The sequence below is a fragment of the Ixodes scapularis genome, unplaced genomic scaffold (assembly GCF_016920785.2).
Source record: "Ixodes scapularis isolate PalLabHiFi unplaced genomic scaffold, ASM1692078v2 PGA_scaffold5__190_contigs__length_132052651, whole genome shotgun sequence".
In the NCBI taxonomy this organism is placed as follows: Eukaryota; Metazoa; Arthropoda; class Arachnida; order Ixodida; family Ixodidae; genus Ixodes; species Ixodes scapularis.
Window position 1 is genome coordinate 106,993,792 of NW_024609880.1, and position 18,734 is coordinate 107,012,525.

Genomic DNA, 18,734 nt, shown 5'->3' on the forward strand with positions numbered 1-18,734 from the left:
CGGCACATGTAATGGCTCACGAAACTATAAGCTTGACGAATTGGAGCGTGCTGGACGTTACAACGGGTAAAAGGAAAGCTTCTCCTTTTATCCCTACAACAGGAATTCTTTCATATTTGTAGCCGACTAATCCTCCAAAAATCGCAGGCTGGCTGATCCTTTGTACAAGATGGGCAACCTGGCTAAGGGTACAAAATGGCTACAAGCGAAAACAGAGGGAGGCAGTGTTTGCGAAATACCATCTAGAATGAACACCATCCAAACAGTGATTGTGCATGTCATTCTTGCAATGAAGGGTCCCACCTCTAAGCCATGGGCTCTCAAGATCAAGGTCAATGGCAGTGTGTCCACAATATCAAGACAAGAGCCGTCCGTACCTGAGCAGATGCAAAGGGCAGGACGTGCGTCGCGGGAAAGCCCAATGCCTCGACCATTGTCGTAAAGTCCGGCTCCTGGTTGGTTCCCTGGTTCACTTCCTGACGATTCTGCACGCAGACGACCAGCGCAGACGCCAGGGCGAGCCAGAAAGGTCCGGCCATTGAAGTCGCAGCCAGAGACTGAGACGACACGGACAACACGGCCTCGGAAGAAGGCTCCGTAGAGGGTGGTGGTGCGGAACCGTCTGTAGAGGCGCACTTTTCCAGCTGAGTGATGGTCGCGTGGGCAAAGTGGAGCCACGACGGACCGTTGAGACCGAGGGAAAGCAGGGTCTTGAATAGGGACACGACCCTGCAAAGAAAGGAGATGTCAGCAAACAGACCGCACGCCATAATGTGACACCCAACTTGAAATTTAAAAAAAAGGGAGGTTTCAATTTTTTAGCACACAGAGGCGGTAAAAAAGTCTTGTACGTTGGGCTTTTAACTAGAGGTGTGCAGACATTCGTAACCTAAGTAATTTTGAAAACCTGGTTGCTATTCGACACAATTGGCAGCGCACCTCTACCGTTAGAAGTACCCAAGTTTTTCAAATATCTCCAAATTACAAACAATGATTTCAGAATTTGCCAATTTCCTCTGCCAAGCTGCAGTGCTTTGCACCACTGCTCTGGAGTCAAGCTTCACTGCTTTTCACTAGCGTTCTGGTGTGAAGCTTCACTGCTTCGTAACAATGTGCAGGTGTCAAGCTTCTCCACTTTGCACCAGTGTGCTGAGAGAAATGTCTGATGTCCAAGCAGCTTGGTTGTCTTAGACATTTTGCTCACTATTGTAGGTCAGACTTCTTTGGTTATAACTGTACTTCAACACCTAATTAAAAAAAAAAATGCTTAAAAGAAATCGAGCTATTATAAAAAAGTAAGGTAGTCACGCTTTGCTTGCTTATGACATGTGAAGCGTCGTAGTAACTCAACAATCGACCCATCATGCGCCCAGACTTAGTAACACTACAAGCAAAATAAAAATAATTTTGTATTGAAAAAAAAAAAAATGTAGAGGCAGATGGAAGAAGTAAGATTCCAGGCAGGCAAAAGTTCGGTATAATGGGTTATCCAATTCTACTTTAGAGGATAAAATATATAAAAATCAGAAATTAAGGCATCTTACTTTTCTTCAGAGTTCAAGGCCGTCACAACTGAAGGCTGAATCAGCAGTTTCAGAAAGGTCAGCACAGGTGTCCCCTGGAAATGGACACAGATCAACACACAGGGGTAGACTTCTTTTATATGTGTTGTATGACCCTAAAGTTTAAAGGAATACTTCAACGAAATTTGAAATCTACCCGTTGTGCTCAAGAATAGGCTGAATATGATCCACAATATCCGTAAATAATAATCGCATGTTTGTGTTTTTAGCCTGATGGCTGCATTTTTCGTTATAAACAGCCCACTCTGGCAAGCGCTCGGAGAGCAGCCAGTGGAGAGCACGTGACATCAGGCGCATTCGTAACGTAGGTTGTCTTGGGACGAACAAAGCTGCAGTGAGGCCGACGCTGACGGGATGCCCTAGCCGTTCCCGCTATCGAAGCGGCCAAAGCACGCCTGCGATCGGGCCACCGAAACTAAGCCCAAAGCAGCTTTTGTAAAAATTTTGAGTGATGGGTTAAAATCTCGTAGAGGGACTATACACCTTTCCAAAAAACGCTCGTAGGCCGCTGCCATGTTGCTGATGCGGCTGGTGCGACTCTCAGCACACCAGCTAGAAATTTTCTGCCACTCTCTGGGACTGTGAAGACACGCTCAGCGCGGTTCTCTACCTACATTTTTGCGGTTTTGCATTCGACGTTTTCTCGCCCCTCTTGAAATTTTCCACTTAATTTTTTTTTTATGCGTGCTTTGTACTTTTTTTGTTATCTTCCATTGTGAGGAATAAGGCTGGGAAGTGCTTGCCATTCAAGGGGCTGAAGGACGTCGAACGACCCTCGACGCGATTTTGCGAACATTGTTCTCCCCCTCCCAGAGATAATCCGCATAGAATCCTCAGTCATCTCCAAAAATAGTTGTCCGGGTTGGGGTGAGAAATGGGTCAGTCGCGTTTGTTTCTCTGCCTTGGTGCAGTTGTGAAAAAAGGACGCTCTCCCCAAAACATGCACCAAAACGAAGCCATCTTGGAATCTGTCCGATCGTCAAGATGTGACTGTCGTCGACTGCGACTGTGTTATTTGAGATCTTCCTCAAATAAATTCTTTTTGGATAACGCTGCATCGTGTGGTATGTACGATATATTGTTAGAATGTTAACACTTCCTCAATTGTATGTCCGTGCCCTGTCCATCGGTAAACACGTTAATTGTGAGCCTGAAAAATGCATGCCTTTCGGCCGTCTTCTGTTGTAATTTATTTTTGACAGCAAAGCGCTTTGCAGTTTCACATGCGGCGAATCCCGCGGCGCCATCAAAACTTATCGTAAGAAAAAAGCAAATAACTAGAACTATACATTCCAGTCGCATTCGTTCTGTTGCGCGCGTACCCAACAAAAATAGTTTACAGTTTTTTTTTTTTTTTTTTTTCAAGTGTGGCACAATGCTTTCTCAATGTCCTCGGGAACATACATGTACCACGAAACACAAAATATAGCGAGAAAAGATGAGAATTTAGCCGCCAGCAGCGTTTGAAGCTGCGCCTACGCAGGCTGCGCCTATTGAAATCACAGTCCACTCGGTTAGGGTTAGAAGGGACGCCGGTAAGAGTCTAGCCTCAAACTCCTGCCGTAACTATCCAGGTGTACTGGGCCCCAGTATGCGACGAGTGTGCATTGGGGGCCAGGCACCTGTAAACAATGCAGTGCTGTTCTCGTCTTGCCAGTGACAACAGTGATGTTATAGCGATGCAACAGGCAGCCGTCCTCAACCTAACAACTTCCCAGTTGGGGCGGTAACAGCCGTCACCAACGAAACCTTCCCTAAAATTACAGCAAACCAAATGCGAAAGACGCCAAAAATATGGAACAAGCTTCCAAAGGTGTTGTACGTATACCTAAACAATATTGTTGACCTCGAATATCACCAGGTCAACGTTTTGGAACCCGGCACTCGACGAGCCAATGTCTACTACGTACGTGAAGCACTCCGACTTTCCCGGAGTAGTAGCAGTGAGAGGTGAGTATTTTCTCCGGCATGAGGCTGACCTCTTGTATCGCTTTCTGCAAAAAGACAAGTACCAAAGAAAACAAGTCATTACAATGCTCACACTGCACATTAAATCTGCTTAGCCTCGTGCACAGAACGTGCGGCAGACAGAGACCCCCCCTCGGTTGCACGGTTTGCCTGTGGTACATTTTTGCGGCTAAACCACAGCGATCAAACACAATGTTCCGGTCCCGGCTGCACGATGACAACTCTAAGAGTGCAATCTCTCAAGGTTTCAAACGGCTCGACTTGTTTCAAAGTGCGAGTGAAGGGTAGGGGTCGGCAATTCTGTTCAGACGGGACAGCAGACAACGAGCATGGGAATTTATCGGACTTACAGCACAGGTCAGGGGAGAAGACAGTGCATATCCCGTCATGGCGTCGTCAATCAGTTTAAGGAGAGCCGCCACTGTCACTGTGCTGTCGTCGCCGTGTGCTTCGACGACTCTCTGAATCAGAAAGTGGAGCAGCAGATGACCAAGTCCTAGATAAAAAAAAAAAAAAAAATAGGAATAGACAAAAATATTACAGGAGGACACTTAAGATTGCTTACGCATAGGAAGGTGAAAGCATTATAGTCTTGCAGGAGAAATGTTTTCGAGTAATGCACATATTAAAGTTTAGACGACGCCTTAGAGATTGATGCCAAGTATGTCTGGAATGACTTCTAGGATGACGTCAAGGACGGTGTCTAAAACGACGCTGAGGACGACCTCTCAAGCGACCTCAAGGATGACCTTAAGGACGACGTCGAGAATGGCACCGAGAGGGCGACGTCTAGAACAACGTTGAGAATGACGCCTAGAGGACGACCTCAAAAACGATGCCTAGAGGACGACGTCTAGGACAACTTCTAGGACGACCTCAAGGACGTACGATTGAGCGGTGTGTGCTTGATGACATATTTTTATGGTCATCCTTCGGGCACAACGACGCCACTTTTTAGCGCAATGGGACAAGTAAGGCTTCACCTTAAAATTACGCAAGCTTGGTCATGCTGACAAAGACCAGGAAGCACGAAATGTGCCATGCACAAACCACATCCCCTGTGTGGTTTGTGCTAGCATTTTTTTTTTCTTCATTGAGATTCACAGACATTAGTTAGGGCGAGACCAAGTGAACAAGTGCACCGCACAGGCGCTACCTCATATGGCTCTTGTGCGATGTGTGACATCAATGGAGCAAACGGTCACATGGTATGAAATCACATCGCTCTCGCTGGCACGTTTTGCCGGGAGCACAAGGCTTCAAAAGTAGCTGTGCTATCCACCTCAGTGGCTCAGTATATGACTGCCATGGGCCTTTTTCAAGCTATAAATGTATAACCTTAACACCATGCAATGCCCCAGGTGTGTCGCTTGTTTGTGACAATTCATATTGAAAACTACTCATAAAACACATTCTGGGTTAAAAAAATGAGGTCCCGTGTCAATGTTATGTCGACTGCACGTTACGCAGAGTAACCCTAGCCAACGTCCACTTGGAGAGTAACGCCCTCATTTATAACCATAAAACTATGTAGAGAGATGATGTCATATGACACTGTGATGTCACGTGACTGTGGTGACACCAGTGACGTGCTTTCATGTGAAGTCAGTCAGATGACACTATGATGTCGCATGATGTCATGAAATGTCAAGACGTTATGTGGCATTACGACTTCCCATGATGTTGTGACATCTTGTGACAAAACAATGTCATGTGACAGCATCATGTCACATGACATCACGTGACTGTGGTGTCACACTGTCACGCGACGATAGCGATGACGGACGCCCTACACCATTACGACTCTGGGGCAGAGCCCGTAGCAGCAAACGCTGTATTAAAGGTGAAGTATGAAGCGATGAAAAATAAAGGAAAAACAATAAGCAGTCACCAATTTTCCTCCCTGCTTGGCCTCAAAACAAAGCGCACAAGAAACCCAAACCTTGATGGACCGTCACAGAATCCAACTTCCCCATCTTTCCTGCTCTGCCGAAGAAACTTGCGGGTGTTTCTTCAACGAAAGGCGGTGTGCTTACCTTCGACATCCCTTTGTTCCTCCTGCTGCAGGAAGAGAAAGGCGGCCTGACACGTCTTCTCGCAGGCTTCCATGTGCCGGCCCAGAACGCTCGTCGGGACGGGGGCTGCCAGAGGCGCTGCAGGCAATTGTGGACAGGATTGTCAGTACCCAGCAAATGCCATGTTTCAGCGGAAATCTAGGTATTTTTCTGTAGCCCACTTCACATCGAAGTGAGCCACGCAGAATATTTCAAGCAACCTGAGCTAATCAAGCGAAGGGCACCCCCGGAATAAAATATACAGAGGAGATTAAATGAAATGGCTTCTTAACGCAACTAGTATTCAGTATAGACCACTTACAACGTAACCGCTTATAGTGCAGGACCGGGTATAACGCGGTTTTTTGAAACCACCGGTTCGCCTCCCATAGAACTCCATGTAATTACATACCGCTTAAAATGCAGGCGCGCGAAGGGAAATACCGGTTATAGTGCGGTTTCTGGCACAGCCCGCCGACCGCGCCGACGACCGGAGCAGCGAGCACGCTTCTTTGTGCGACACTAGATAACGGCGCTGAGGGCGCGAGCCGCAAGCGGCACAAGCGTTGCACAAGCGGCACTCGCGGGGCAAGGAGGTTGCTCGAAGAAGTGAAGAGAGAGGCTTCAGTTGCCATAGCGACGGAGGGACGCACGCATGTGTCGTTCACGTACAGTATGTGCGTCCCTCGGCTGCGTTGGAAACAAACAACCACAACGACAGACCAATCGCAGGTCGAGGAGAAGTGTTCGCGCGCGTTGCATGCCGGTCGCGGGCCGGCTGCCTCTATCCGCAAACATGGCGTCGGTTGTGATCGTCGTCGTAGACGGCGTTCATCTCATCGTTCCGCGTAAAAGCGCTATCCTTGACTGTGAATTTTCGTTGTGTGTCGCTATGATAACCCAGCACGTACCAGAAGGGAAGGTCGACCTACTCGTGCACTTGTGCGGCGATGTCGTGGCAGCACTCTCAAGACTGCAGAAACGCCCGTGTCGTCGTGTTTGTTTACTTCGACTACAGTGGTGATTTCTAAGCTATTGTATCCTCGAACATCGCCCGGATTTCTCATTTCGCGCATTTCATGCGTGTGCTCAAGTTCAAGGCATTACTGGCGCGTACCGTATGAAGGATGCGAATTTTCACGCGTTTTCCTCTCCGGAGAAAAGTGATTAGGGTTAGCAATCCTGAACGCTCGCAACGTCCGTCCGCAACCCGCGACGCCGTTAAAAGGCTGCGCCAGGCAAAAGTCGCTCATTTCTTTCAAAATGTGTGACACACTTGAGACAGAACTGTACTAGTCTGGTGAAATAAAGACTTTCCTCAAACTAAGCTTTATTTTTCATCTAACATAAAATAAATTCTTTTACAAAGGTAAGTTGTCTCATGGCATGTATTTTGGCCTGAAAAATTGATGTTTTGGTTATAGCGCGGTACTGCTTATAGTGCGGATTTTCGTGACTCCCGCGACATACGTTATATGCGGTCTACACTGTATTGAGGTATTAAGGTGTCTACCAAATTACTTCTTTAAAAGTTTCAGGTTCTCCAGGTTTACCCACACCACTTCGATTTTGATTCGGTCTTGCATATATTAAAGGAGCATTTCTTCAGCAGCAACATCGTCAATCACACACTCATTTTTCGAAAATACAAGTGCAGAAAACTCAACATGAAAGCAAGCACGTATCGCACACATGAATGGCCTAAAAGTTTGAAGACATATGCAGGCACAACGAATCAATAGTTCACATCACCATCTATGTGACTGCAAGCCGTGTCTTCATGCTTTGCTCCGCATCACCGTGACTCTCTTATAGTTCATTTTCCCTGACTTCGCCAACTTTTTAAGAATTCCCTGACTTTTCCAAATGCTCTGAATTTCCCTGATAATTCTAGGCATTCTAAGTTGGTAGACATTCTGAGTTTGTAGGTCATACTATAGCACAAATTGTCAATACTGTCCACAAATACCTAATATTTCCCTAATTGGTCTGGAATCTTCTGGAAGCACTAGGCTGGCAGAAGGCATTTTGCTAAAACTTAGTAGGTGAAGAAACAAAGTCTCTCAGCAAAACATTTGCTGTGGCTTTGAGGTTTACAGGAACTTCTTTTTCTAATACTTCCTGCCAGCTTTGAGACTGTCACATTTTGTTTCAACATTTTCATACGATAATTCATGTATAGTTACTAGTGATGTGCCAAACTTTTGCATAAATCGAAAATTCGGCGTTGAATCTTAGAGTTCGGCAAAGCCGAATTTTTCTGAAGATTTGCCAAATACATTGTTGGCAAACCTAAAAGTTGATACATTGTTTTTTCGTGCAAAAAAATATTTTAGGTTTTAGTTTTTTTTAAATGCATATAGATGCCGTTATTACTAAATAATGTAATATTCTACAAGAAATGTATCAGTGTCATTTCTGTGTGTTAACTGGTCATTTTAAAGTGACCTTTCAGGAGTGGTGTGACAACGGGGTTGGGTAGTAGCGGCTGGAGTTAGCGCAGTCCCGATCAAAGTTTCGTTTTTTAGGCCTCATCAGCTATGTTGAGAAAAAAAAGGCGGTAATACTGTATTCTATACTTCCTCTGCAAGTCACCACTGCATGCGTGAAAATGAATGCAACAGCTGTTGAGCCTTCACCAGAAGAGATAACAATATTATTGTAAATTATGCATATTTCCTATTTGAGTCACTAACTTTGCATGAAAACTTTAGTCCCATATTTGCAACGTCTTATTTTTAACTTTTAAAATGCCGGTTTCTAATGTTTAAACACACCGGACATTTAGGAAAACGAGAAGCGTTAGGAATGTTGGATGTGTAACGTCGACCATGATAGTTTCATGTTTAGTTTTATATGGATAGATGAAAACTGCAAAATAACGCTCATTGAAAAGCAATATTATTTTGTTTTGGCACAAAGTACTTGTGAGCCAGAAACAGGATTGGAATATCGGTTGTATAACGTTGAGCATGATAGTTTTGTGTTTAGTTTTATGCGGACAGAGGAAAACTGTGAAATAACACTAATTGAAAAGCAATATTATTTTGTTGTAGCACAAACTACTTGTGAGCCAGACACAGGATTGCTGTTATGGCAAGCAGTGATTTAAAGTACTTGTCAGTCAATGTTACAACTACCTTGTTGCATCACTAGAAAAAATCAAATGAAAATGATGTTATCTCAAATGTACCACAACATTTGTCACTTGCACAGTGGACCGCGTCAATTCTGCGTCCATTTCTGGTCGATCTCCTGTTCTTGAGGCAGAAAATATTGAAGAGAATCACATTCAAAAAGGCTGACCAGCACACAATTACCATGTCGCCTACTCTGCACCTCGCCATAACTGCTGGCAGTATACACTGTACGATGATAACCGCACAACTGCACGACGTCCATTTGCAATCCATGGCTCCGTCATGTTGTCGCGAGTGCGCAGGCGTTTGCCAAATTTTTGTAGAATCTTTGCCGAACTTCAAAAGTTCTTCAAAAGTTCAGCATGTGCTGAACTTAGCCGAATCTGAACTTCGGCAGATTCAATACATACCTAATAGTTACAGTCACCCAGAGATTACTGCATCTGCCAAACAATTCTTGCACATCAATAAGAACTTAGGAAGGGCTTCTTCTTTTCTGGGCACTTCACTAAATGGTTCTTAATATCTTAGGTCTCACAGCAATACATTGAAGGTCCCTGGAACCTTTGCATAGAGAAAATTGGTTTATTTGAAAAACGAAAACTTTCAGCCTTTCCACTCTGGTGAAGAAGGAAGAGCAGAGGAGCTGTAGCTTCTGTTATCGGTGGTGGCTTTCCCGGCGAGCGATCTGCTCTTCTTTTGCAAGGGAATCTGAAGCGCTGTGCAGTGTAACTTTAGGTGATAGCGGCCTTGCGGCGATTGCAGAACTGTTCGTGCTGCTGCGCACATCACCGCTCGTTCCACTCCCGCTCTTCTTCCTCCGAAGAAAGGTTGCCGCCATCTAGGAGTGACAGCGGCAACCAGTTGCCTGGTTGCCGCCGTCACTCATAGATGGCGATAGCTGTCCAGAGTTCGGTGTCCTCATTTCTAATCCAGCGGACCACAATCCTGGGGACACTAGCCCTTAACAGCTCCGCTGCAAAAAATTAATTAAGCTTCACCCCTTCGTATAGCCCTGTAGCAATACCAAAGCCTATAGCTCTGCGGTAAGCTACAGTCCTTATGCTGGCGCAAAATATCGTCAAAGCTGCAGTTGTGATCTGTGCAAACTTATACTATGCATGCAGCAGTGAAGCAAGACAATAATAATATCACTGGCTTACGCAGCTGCAAGCCGGCAACGGCCGTCTCAAAGTCCGGTTCGGACTCCTCCTTGAGCTGAAGCAGACGGACAAGAACGAACAAGGCCTCCCGTTGAACGTCCGTCCTCTCGGAGGCTGCATAGCAAGAGATCAATAGGAATTTCATTAATTATCTTTTCTTCCTTTTTCTTTTTTCAGAAAAATATATAAAATTTTGAAGAGGCGCTTCAGACAAAAAAAGTGCACCTTTGTCAGGTGGCAGCCGAGAGCAGTCTTCGCCTAGAAACGACGTCACAACTTGGAGGAGAGGAAGGCAAACCTTCAGGGAAACGAAAAAAGAAAGTGTGAGATCTAGTTTAATCTGTTTTGTAAAGAGTATAGTCGTACACTGGGTTCCCAAGGAAAGCAGAGTGGTTATATCTGCATACCTCCCAAGTTCAAAAAATGGCGGGGGGAGGAAGGGAGGGAGGGAGGGAGGGAGGGGGGGGGGGGGGGCAATTTTTTAAAAAGAAATATTGACAAGAAATTTACATAAAGAGAACTTCATCACATTTATATTGCACTGCTCATGCTAGTGAGATACAGCTAGGCCTCACTATCATTGAAGCCATTTGTTACGACGGCAAAAACTCCTTGTTTAAATGCGGGGAAGGGGGGGGGGGGGGGGGTAGGTAATCTGCGTTTTCGGGGAGATCTTCTTGTCAGGGCCCGTTCACACTCTTGCGACTGCTTGCGACCTCTTAAACCTGGGTTCCTTAAAACTTCTTAAACCAGAGAACACACTGGCGCCATCTATTGGGAAGCAGTGTAAACTCGGCGGTCCGGCATATTTTTTTTTTTATTTCTCGCGCAATATCCTTTCTTTTTTGGCTCGAAAAGCTTTTGTCAATGTTATAAACGAGCCTTTCTATGGGTATTACGCACATTTGACCTCAGAAATCCCGCAAAACCTTCGCTTTTGTGAAATACAGTTCTAGGGTCACCGCATAGATGGCGCCACAATGTCAGTGTGTTCCCTCATTCTAGAAACATTTAAGAAGTTGTAAGAGATCTCGTCTCTCTCAGTCGTACTCGGTCGCAAGAGTGTGAACGGGCCTTCATTCGTACAACCATACAAGTTGGACAAAATTCGGGAGTCTCCCAGGTAAGACGGCAGACTTGGCAGGTATGCATCTGCGAGCTTCCATCGAACGCAAGTTTCCTTTGTTGACTTCAGCCCTAAAAAACTTTCCTCACTCGTTTTAAGCACAAATTAAGTACAATTGAGCTGCACATTGATGCCTTACTATAAGGCAAATGCTGCAGTCATTATTTCTAGAACTACATGCATCATTGTACCATCTCTATAATACACCAAAAAAGCAGCAAAAAAAAAAGGAAAGACAAACATGATTTCAGTTTTAGGTTTGTTACGAAGTTAGTTCACCAGTTTGCACAAGTTTTTAGCCTCATATCATTGTACCAAATTACCACTATTTCACCAGCAGCTCCCGACACCTTCTAGGTTTTGGTCAATTCATCTAGAGTCAGTAAACAACCAGCGAACAGGGGACAATGAAACAGCCCCATTAAAAAGATGGACCAACCTGGTCAAAAACCTGCGACAAATTCTGTTCGAGGCGCATTGCCAGGTGCCACATGGTGCGAAGCAGCTCGAGCCGGGCTTGGGCATTGGACGAAGCGGACCGCTTCAGCGGAGTCATCACCAACTTCAGCATCTTGGCCATCTTGAGATGATCTGCACATGCACACGCATACACACATCTCAGTAAAAAAAAAAAAGACTCTCTTGGATAGACGTTGTTGCAGAACTCGGCCATTTTAAATGACTGGACATTCTGCATGCAATCGGCGACTGCTCTTGGGCGGGGACTTTCCTCGGTGCGCACACAGTGACAGCAAAACACGCTACTGAATTATGAAAGCTCTCGGCTGTGGGCTTTGTGTACCACCAGAGCGGCACGGCAGCAACAGTGTTGCGCAAAACGAAAACGCCGGGCCAAACAGCGAAGCAAGTTGCCTTTACACCACAACCGACCGCTACTTAGAGCGAAAGTTCAAAGACAATTCGTTCGGAGCGGCGTATAATCAGTGCAACAGACTGTGGTTTCAAGCGGACGTGAGCAAATGGCTCCGCATTTAGAGCGCCTCCAATGAGACAGTCAGTTTTTTTTTTGTTTTTTTTTATAGCAATAGTTTTAGTTATAGCAATTTTATAGCAACAAGCGACACTTTGCAGATTTTAATGTCGTTGGTTGTCGTCGCCGCTATGAAAAAACCCTTTTTCTCTCCCCTTTGGGCACGAGGCCGGAAAAGTCGGGTCTTTCCGTCGGCCGCACTGCGTGGAGAGAAAATAGACGAGCCCCGGCGTTTCACCAGTAAAGGCGCAATGAAAGGAGTCTGCCTGTCATCTGCTTCAAACACTTGTTTTCAAAGATTACTGGCGTCATGCGAAATCCCACTTTGGCAGTATCCAGTTCCTACGTGTAATGGTGGATGGTTTTAGAAACCTCCACCGCACTTGCCCTTTTACTTCATGGATCACCGAGCACTTGTGGCGGTCGTCAGTGCCATCCACGATGGCAATGAGAATTATTTCAGAGTGCCAAAGAGAAACCCACCTGGCTTGAGTGCCAAGGTGTCGATGAGGACTCGCCAGGCTTCCAGGGCTTGGCACCGAAGTTCGGGCTTGGCTGAACCCAGGGGCTTCTCGATCACCTCGAGGAGCGCATTGACCGATGGCACGTTTTTCTGTAGGCACTGAAACAAGTGAGAGACAAATACTTGTCATTCAGATTTGTAGATGGCACCATTGCCAGCAGCGCCGGCTGTAGTTTATATTATCACGAATGACAAATACATATCCGCCAAGTTCGGAAAAACCACATCTGGAAGATTTTCTAGGCAGGGTGTTTAAAAACTATTGAAAATGAATTTACATTAAGATCACGTCATAACATTTGCATTGCACTACTCATGCTAGCGAGATACAACTGGGCCTCGCTGCCTTAAATGTGGAAAAGGTAGGCGGGGGGGGGGGGGGAGTATTTTGAACTTTCCAAGAGATTTTTTTTTGTCAAGCGTACAACTGTATAAAATTGTCGAATTTCGAGTTTCCCGGGCAATATGGGAAACTTGGCAGGTATGCAAATGATGAGGCGGCTAATAACTGGAGAAACTAAACGTTTAATGGGGCAAACTTTTGCCCAAAACTTTTGTTTAGGGCAAAAGTGCACCAGCGTCGCAAGCATCGATGTCGGCTAAACTGCAGAATCGAATACTGGGTCGAGACTGGCCTCGGACCCCCACACGAAGAACCTTTTGTACCCATACGGGTTCCTGGAATATCCGGCGTAGAACGGTCAGAGCGTAGAACATTCATACCTTGTCATACAACAAACTTCTGAACTCGCAAGAACGCTAAATTGAAAGAATAAATAAAAGAAGCGGTTGACCCCAGGAATCAAACCTGGGGCCGCCGCGCGAAAGCGAAGCACAGTAATTATTCGGCCATGCATGCACTCGCTCGGCGATGCAAGTGGCAATATGTGCTTTGACAAAAAATTTTACTTGCCTCTCCTAACCACTGGATGAGCATGGTCCACACTTTCAGTGCCTGACTGCCTTTGCCTCCTTCCACCCATTTGCATAGCTGCGGAACAACAAACTGTAAAAAGAGAAAAAATAATTATATATGTAGCACCGCGGCATTTTTATATCGCATTTCTAAACTTTAGCAATTTTCAATATGTTGCCCTAATGTTTCAGAAAACTTAGTTTTTTAACACGCCACAGACAAAGCTCTAGAGTTATAAGCAACAAGATAAGTGTGTTGGTCATCCCTGCAATTGTTTTCCATTCTGCATTTGACTGAACTGTAAGTTTTTTTTTAAATTTTATTTTATTCTGAGGTTAAACTTTTCGTTCAATGATGGAATAGACTGGTTAAACTATACCACCAATCTTTCAATACGAGCGGAGAAACAGTATAGACTGAACCCCCCAATTAGGCAAAAACAAGGCACCTATGCACCCTCTTCAATTCATAAAGTATACACTCCGTGCGACGCGACTGGCGCGCCGCCGCGCGGCCGGTAGCGAAGGTAGGCAGTGAGAACCCCGGAGAAAACGAAACCGAAACCACGCCGCGTACGTTGGTACGCATTGAAGTCTGAGTGTTGCGGTTGCGCTGGGTCCACAGCATGAAGTGCTGCCTGTGCTGCGTCATTAAGTGCTTCAATAGTTATGCGTCGTATCTCGTGGAGACAAAGTTTCACAGTTTTTCACCTCGCCGATGTTTTCTGGGACAGCGACAACGATGGAGCCGTGCCGTAAGACGCGAGAAATCTGGTCTCCCGATCATGTCTGCCACTGTGTCATCACGGCTGACATATTCTACACTGCCGCTTTGCGCTCTGCGTTTGTTTTCGTACCAGTAAAGCCTACATTTATCAGCGCCGATGGGACGAACTGAAATGCCATCCCACACTCGCGGTTATGAAATGCCAATTTCGTTGGAGGAATGCCCTCCAAAGAAGTTTCGTCCCCATCGTACATGTCATTGATATTTCCGGACAAGTATGGCGCGCAATCTGTACTTTACGAAGAAAGATTCGAACGGTAAAAAAAGTGACAAATATAAATCTAAAGAAAACACCAATGAAACTCGGAATCACTGGAGAATCGACGTTTGAGTATGGAAGTTTATGTGGTGTGCTTTCTTTCTGGATCAGCCTCCTTTTGGATGTGAAAACGCTGACACCCTGAGTTCTGTAGACAACATTTTTTTGTCTCGGCTTTAGAGCCACCTATCGCAAAGTGGTTCGAACTGGAAGTACCGTCCACTGGTCCCTTCCTACCTGTAAAGTGTGCACCTCCCACGATGAGTGGTATTATCTTGACAGCCTTTGACGGTCAAAACTGGTTCCCCATTTACTTACGCCGCCCAAACTAAATTTCCACCTGGTTTCGCTATGCCAACTCTTTTTGTTATAATAAGTGTTGTGCCAAGTGACGGTCATGTCAAAGTACCTGTGCGCCGAAAATCAGCACCTCGCACAACAGGTTATTACACAACAGCTGACCGCAAAAGCCTTGGCGGCCAAACCGTGTGTTGGCCGACAGCTTTGTTTTCTCGGCTTTGGAACCACCTTTCGTAAAGTTGTTTCAACTGGAAGTACAGTCCACCAGTCCCTTCCTACCTGTAAAGTCTCCACTTCCCACAATCAGTGGTATTCTCTTGACAGCCTTTTCATGGTCAAAACCGCTTCCCATTGAGTTACGCCGCCCAAACCAAATTTTCACCTGGTTTCCCTACGCCACCTTTTTCTTTTTGTATAATAAGTGCTGTGTCATGTTACTGTCAAGTCCAAGCACCTGTGTGCCCAAATGTGCACTTTGCACAGCCCGCTATAACACAACATTTTGGGTCTAATATTGGATATCCCGTACAGCTTTATTTCTTTATTCGTTAGAAACACAACTTTCAAACCTGCTGTTTTAAAGAAACTTGGCACTCTTCGTGCACAAACTTAGTGAACATCTCACTCGCCTCCAAATATCATCGTTCCAGCAGTCCTAGGTTTACAGCGACGAGCGAAATAAATTTCCCACTCAGAGCAATTATGGTGGCGGCCGTCTTGTTTTTCAAAAAATTGCTCCAACTCCTTTTTCGGCCGCAACTAGAGAAATTACCACTAATAACGACTCAAACTCAATATATAAGAAGTGGAGAACAGCTAAATGCCCTTCTGCCCCAGCACTCATGCAACGTCACCCTCAACTTATCGGCTCAAAAAGCAAAAGTTTCGTCCGCGCGCGCTTCCGCCGCCACAGTTTGGCATGCGAAAAGGCGCCGCAGGCTGCTGAACGCGCCTCACAGTCGAACGCCAGTTCCTCCGCTAGCGGCGCTGCGCGCGTTTTTCAAAGCGCCCCCTATAGTTCCCGCACGGAGTGTATAAGTGCAAGAAGAAAACCAAAAATATTTTGCAAAAAATTTTATTTTTTGTTTTATGGTTTGTGTTATTTTTACATCTTGAAATCTGATGTATACAAATAATTAGTGCCGGTTATGATCGCAAAATTTAGTCCAATATACATTGGAAGACCTCCAGGCGACCCAATACAACACGAATTTGAGCTATTTTTTTCCTGCGTGGTTCTTCAAGTTCTGACGTTGCCCACCATCACATTTAGGTTGACAAGGAGGCCTAGCCGTCTCCACTTCATTGCAGTCTTCTATCGCTTATATTTCTCACGAAAATTTATTAACAAAGTTTTATTTTCCGCACCGCGAAGGAGTATTGTGACACACCTATGGTAAAATTCAAACATGTTTTTCTCTTTATGTAATTTTAGGAAATCTTCACAGATTGTGCACAACAATTTATGTTCTTAATATTGCCCTATCACAACCAAATTTGGCATGCACATACTTCAGATAATGTAGAAGGCAACAATCTAGGTTGGTTGGAATGTATATATTTTATATTAATGAAAAATTGAAGAAATATTTGTTAGCCCCTTGAAATGAAATTTTTGCTTGTTTTAATTATTTTAAAATGAAAGAAGCGTCACACATTATTTTGTTGATCATTGCACTCAGTAGTTTAAATGGAGCAAATTAGTTTATTTCACTAGGCTTTTCAAAGGGTGCTACCATGCCTCACATATGCACAAGAACATGGTTTTATTTTTGCATGTACATTGCATCAAGAACCTTAAAATGAAAAAAAAAAAAAAAAAAGCTACATCAAGTCTAACACTAGGTAGATGTACACGGAGAAGATTAAGAACCATAAACTGCGAAAATTTAATTCCAACATCGTACCCCTGGCGCTCAATTTCGATACCCCTGGCGCATGTCCCCTCAAAGAGCAACACCACTCAATTATGAAAACCTCAGGATAATGAGTGATTTCAAATTAAAAAGCACTACTAAAAGGGACTACACCATTTGTTTCGCAAAAAATGGCACATATATATATTGTTAAATTTTACTTTAAACATGAGCAGAAATCGAAACTGAAACTTCGGCTCCGTCCAGCAACATTAGCCTCAGGCCGCCAACAACATGGCTATCAATTGGTATGAGATGTCATGTGATCCTCAACGCAACGACAGGCGAGATTGGGGCGGGTGTGCCAGGCGCAAGTGTCGTCTGGACCGCACTCTTCACTGCATTTTGGTGTCTACGACATTCGACAACAGCTGCACAACTGCCACATCAGTCTGCGCACATAGTGTGAACGAAACTCCAAAAGACAGTAATCACAAACGGTGAGATGACGATGGCGGTTGCGACGCGGGAAACGGTGTTAACGGCGGGACGGTCGAACGGCTCCCAAGAGGGGAGCTGTGCAAACGCGTTACACCAATCACGTGGACACCATTCAGGGCCGAGAGAAAACGTTGGTGACGTTGCCTGTCACGCTTGCCCAGAAAAGTAAAAACAAGCAACAAGGGGCAATGGTGATGAAGTTTAGCTCAATGTTTGCTATGCCAACGCTGTAGCCTTGACTGCGCAGTTGGCTGCGCCTCAATTGGCCCGCTAAATTCAGCCGATTTCGGTAACTTGGCACGTTGCAAAGTTTGCAGATGGTTTAATAAATACTTAGACTGAACTAGGTCGTAATATTTGACGTGCGGTTTTCCTGGGTGATACTGAAGAGGACTGCACTGCAGCATTTTCAAAAACAAAAAAGAAGCAGTGATTTTACCTATGTTACTGAAAATGAAAAGGTGATTCTACCGCTGCTACTGGTATAAACGTGCCGTAGTAGCAATATGTGCCATTAGACAGCACTCATATTACAGAAATATTTTTGTTACAAGATGACAATACAAGAAGGCACAGCTTCCAGTTTGTTGCGAATCCCTTTTGACTGTTGAACCTAGAAATGCCAGTGGCTAGATCAAAAACACAGAACTCTATTGACTGTGAGCTCAAGCCCCCATTCCGTGTTCACACATATCAGCAGACAAGGAAGGATCGGGTTCGGCTCTTAAAACTGTGAAACAAACCGCGGTGCTGGAGGTGATCTTTGGCCCACCCTGTCACTTACGTCTTTGATGAGCGGGTAGACACGGGGGTCCCCCTTCCGCTGCTTAAAGACCGCTTTGCGATGATTGCACAGCACGGAGAGAGCCTCCTGTTGCAAGGACGAATTCTCACGCAGCAGGCAGATCAGTGGCAAGTAGCACCAGTCCCCGAGCACAGCCGCCAGCAGAGCGTCGCTTAGCTCAAACACCCTGAAGACAAAAAAGAACACAAATCGTCATCGTCACAGTAGACACAAAGAATACGTGGTGCAAGCTGCTGTCCGATTCAGAGGGTATTTGGCTGGACAGCGCAAGCCACTGCGGTACACCCGCCAGAAAATTTAGAGAAGGGTTTCAGTGTCATTAACTTTCGGGAAGCAAGACTGGAACAAGGACATGATGCAAAGCAGCACTCAAAGAAACAGGACAAAGGAAAGAACACAGGAGACACTTGCACTGACTCACAACTGAAATATATTAAAGAAAGAGAAAGAAGAGAAAGGAAGAGAAATGTGCAACGAACACCAACTAGCCCAACTTACCACACTGCAGGAACAATGAATGCACCAGCCAACTTGTGTCTTGCGCAGTGTTTCAGACAATGTTTAGTAGTAAACTAGCAATTATATCCCGAATATAAGGTAGACGCCTGCTGCTTTTATGCCGCTCGGTTCAATTATCGCTCTCGATCATGCATCCATGTGCTGACTGTGCAAGTGTTTCAGTCGGGTGGCTATACTGCAATGCACCTGCTTCACTCAGTGAGGCCAGGTACAGTCACTTTCTTTTACGTGGCTTAGCAGTAGT

General features: G+C 45.2%; 1 protein-coding gene across 3 annotated transcripts in view; it reads right to left on the reverse strand.

Moving 5' to 3' along the window:
- The window catches only part of LOC8038100 (telomere-associated protein RIF1), a 94,178-nt gene that overhangs the window by 68,133 nt on the left and 7,311 nt on the right, over window positions 1-18,734 (reverse strand). For all 3 annotated transcript variants that reach the window (XM_029966961.3, XM_029966960.3, XM_029966962.4), the window contains exons 6-16: window positions 17,951-18,137; window positions 13,462-13,554; window positions 12,509-12,647; window positions 11,474-11,625; window positions 10,134-10,206; window positions 9,909-10,022; window positions 5,588-5,704; window positions 3,902-4,047; window positions 3,494-3,577; window positions 1,545-1,618; window positions 378-729 (exon numbers count right to left, since the gene is read on the reverse strand). In XM_029966961.3, the coding sequence (XP_029822821.2) occupies window positions 378-729; window positions 1,545-1,618; window positions 3,494-3,577; window positions 3,902-4,047; window positions 5,588-5,704; window positions 9,909-10,022; window positions 10,134-10,206; window positions 11,474-11,625; window positions 12,509-12,647; window positions 13,462-13,554; window positions 17,951-18,137 (1,531 nt within the window). The remainder of the gene's footprint in view (window positions 1-377; window positions 730-1,544; window positions 1,619-3,493; window positions 3,578-3,901; window positions 4,048-5,587; window positions 5,705-9,908; window positions 10,023-10,133; window positions 10,207-11,473; window positions 11,626-12,508; window positions 12,648-13,461; window positions 13,555-17,950; window positions 18,138-18,734) is intronic.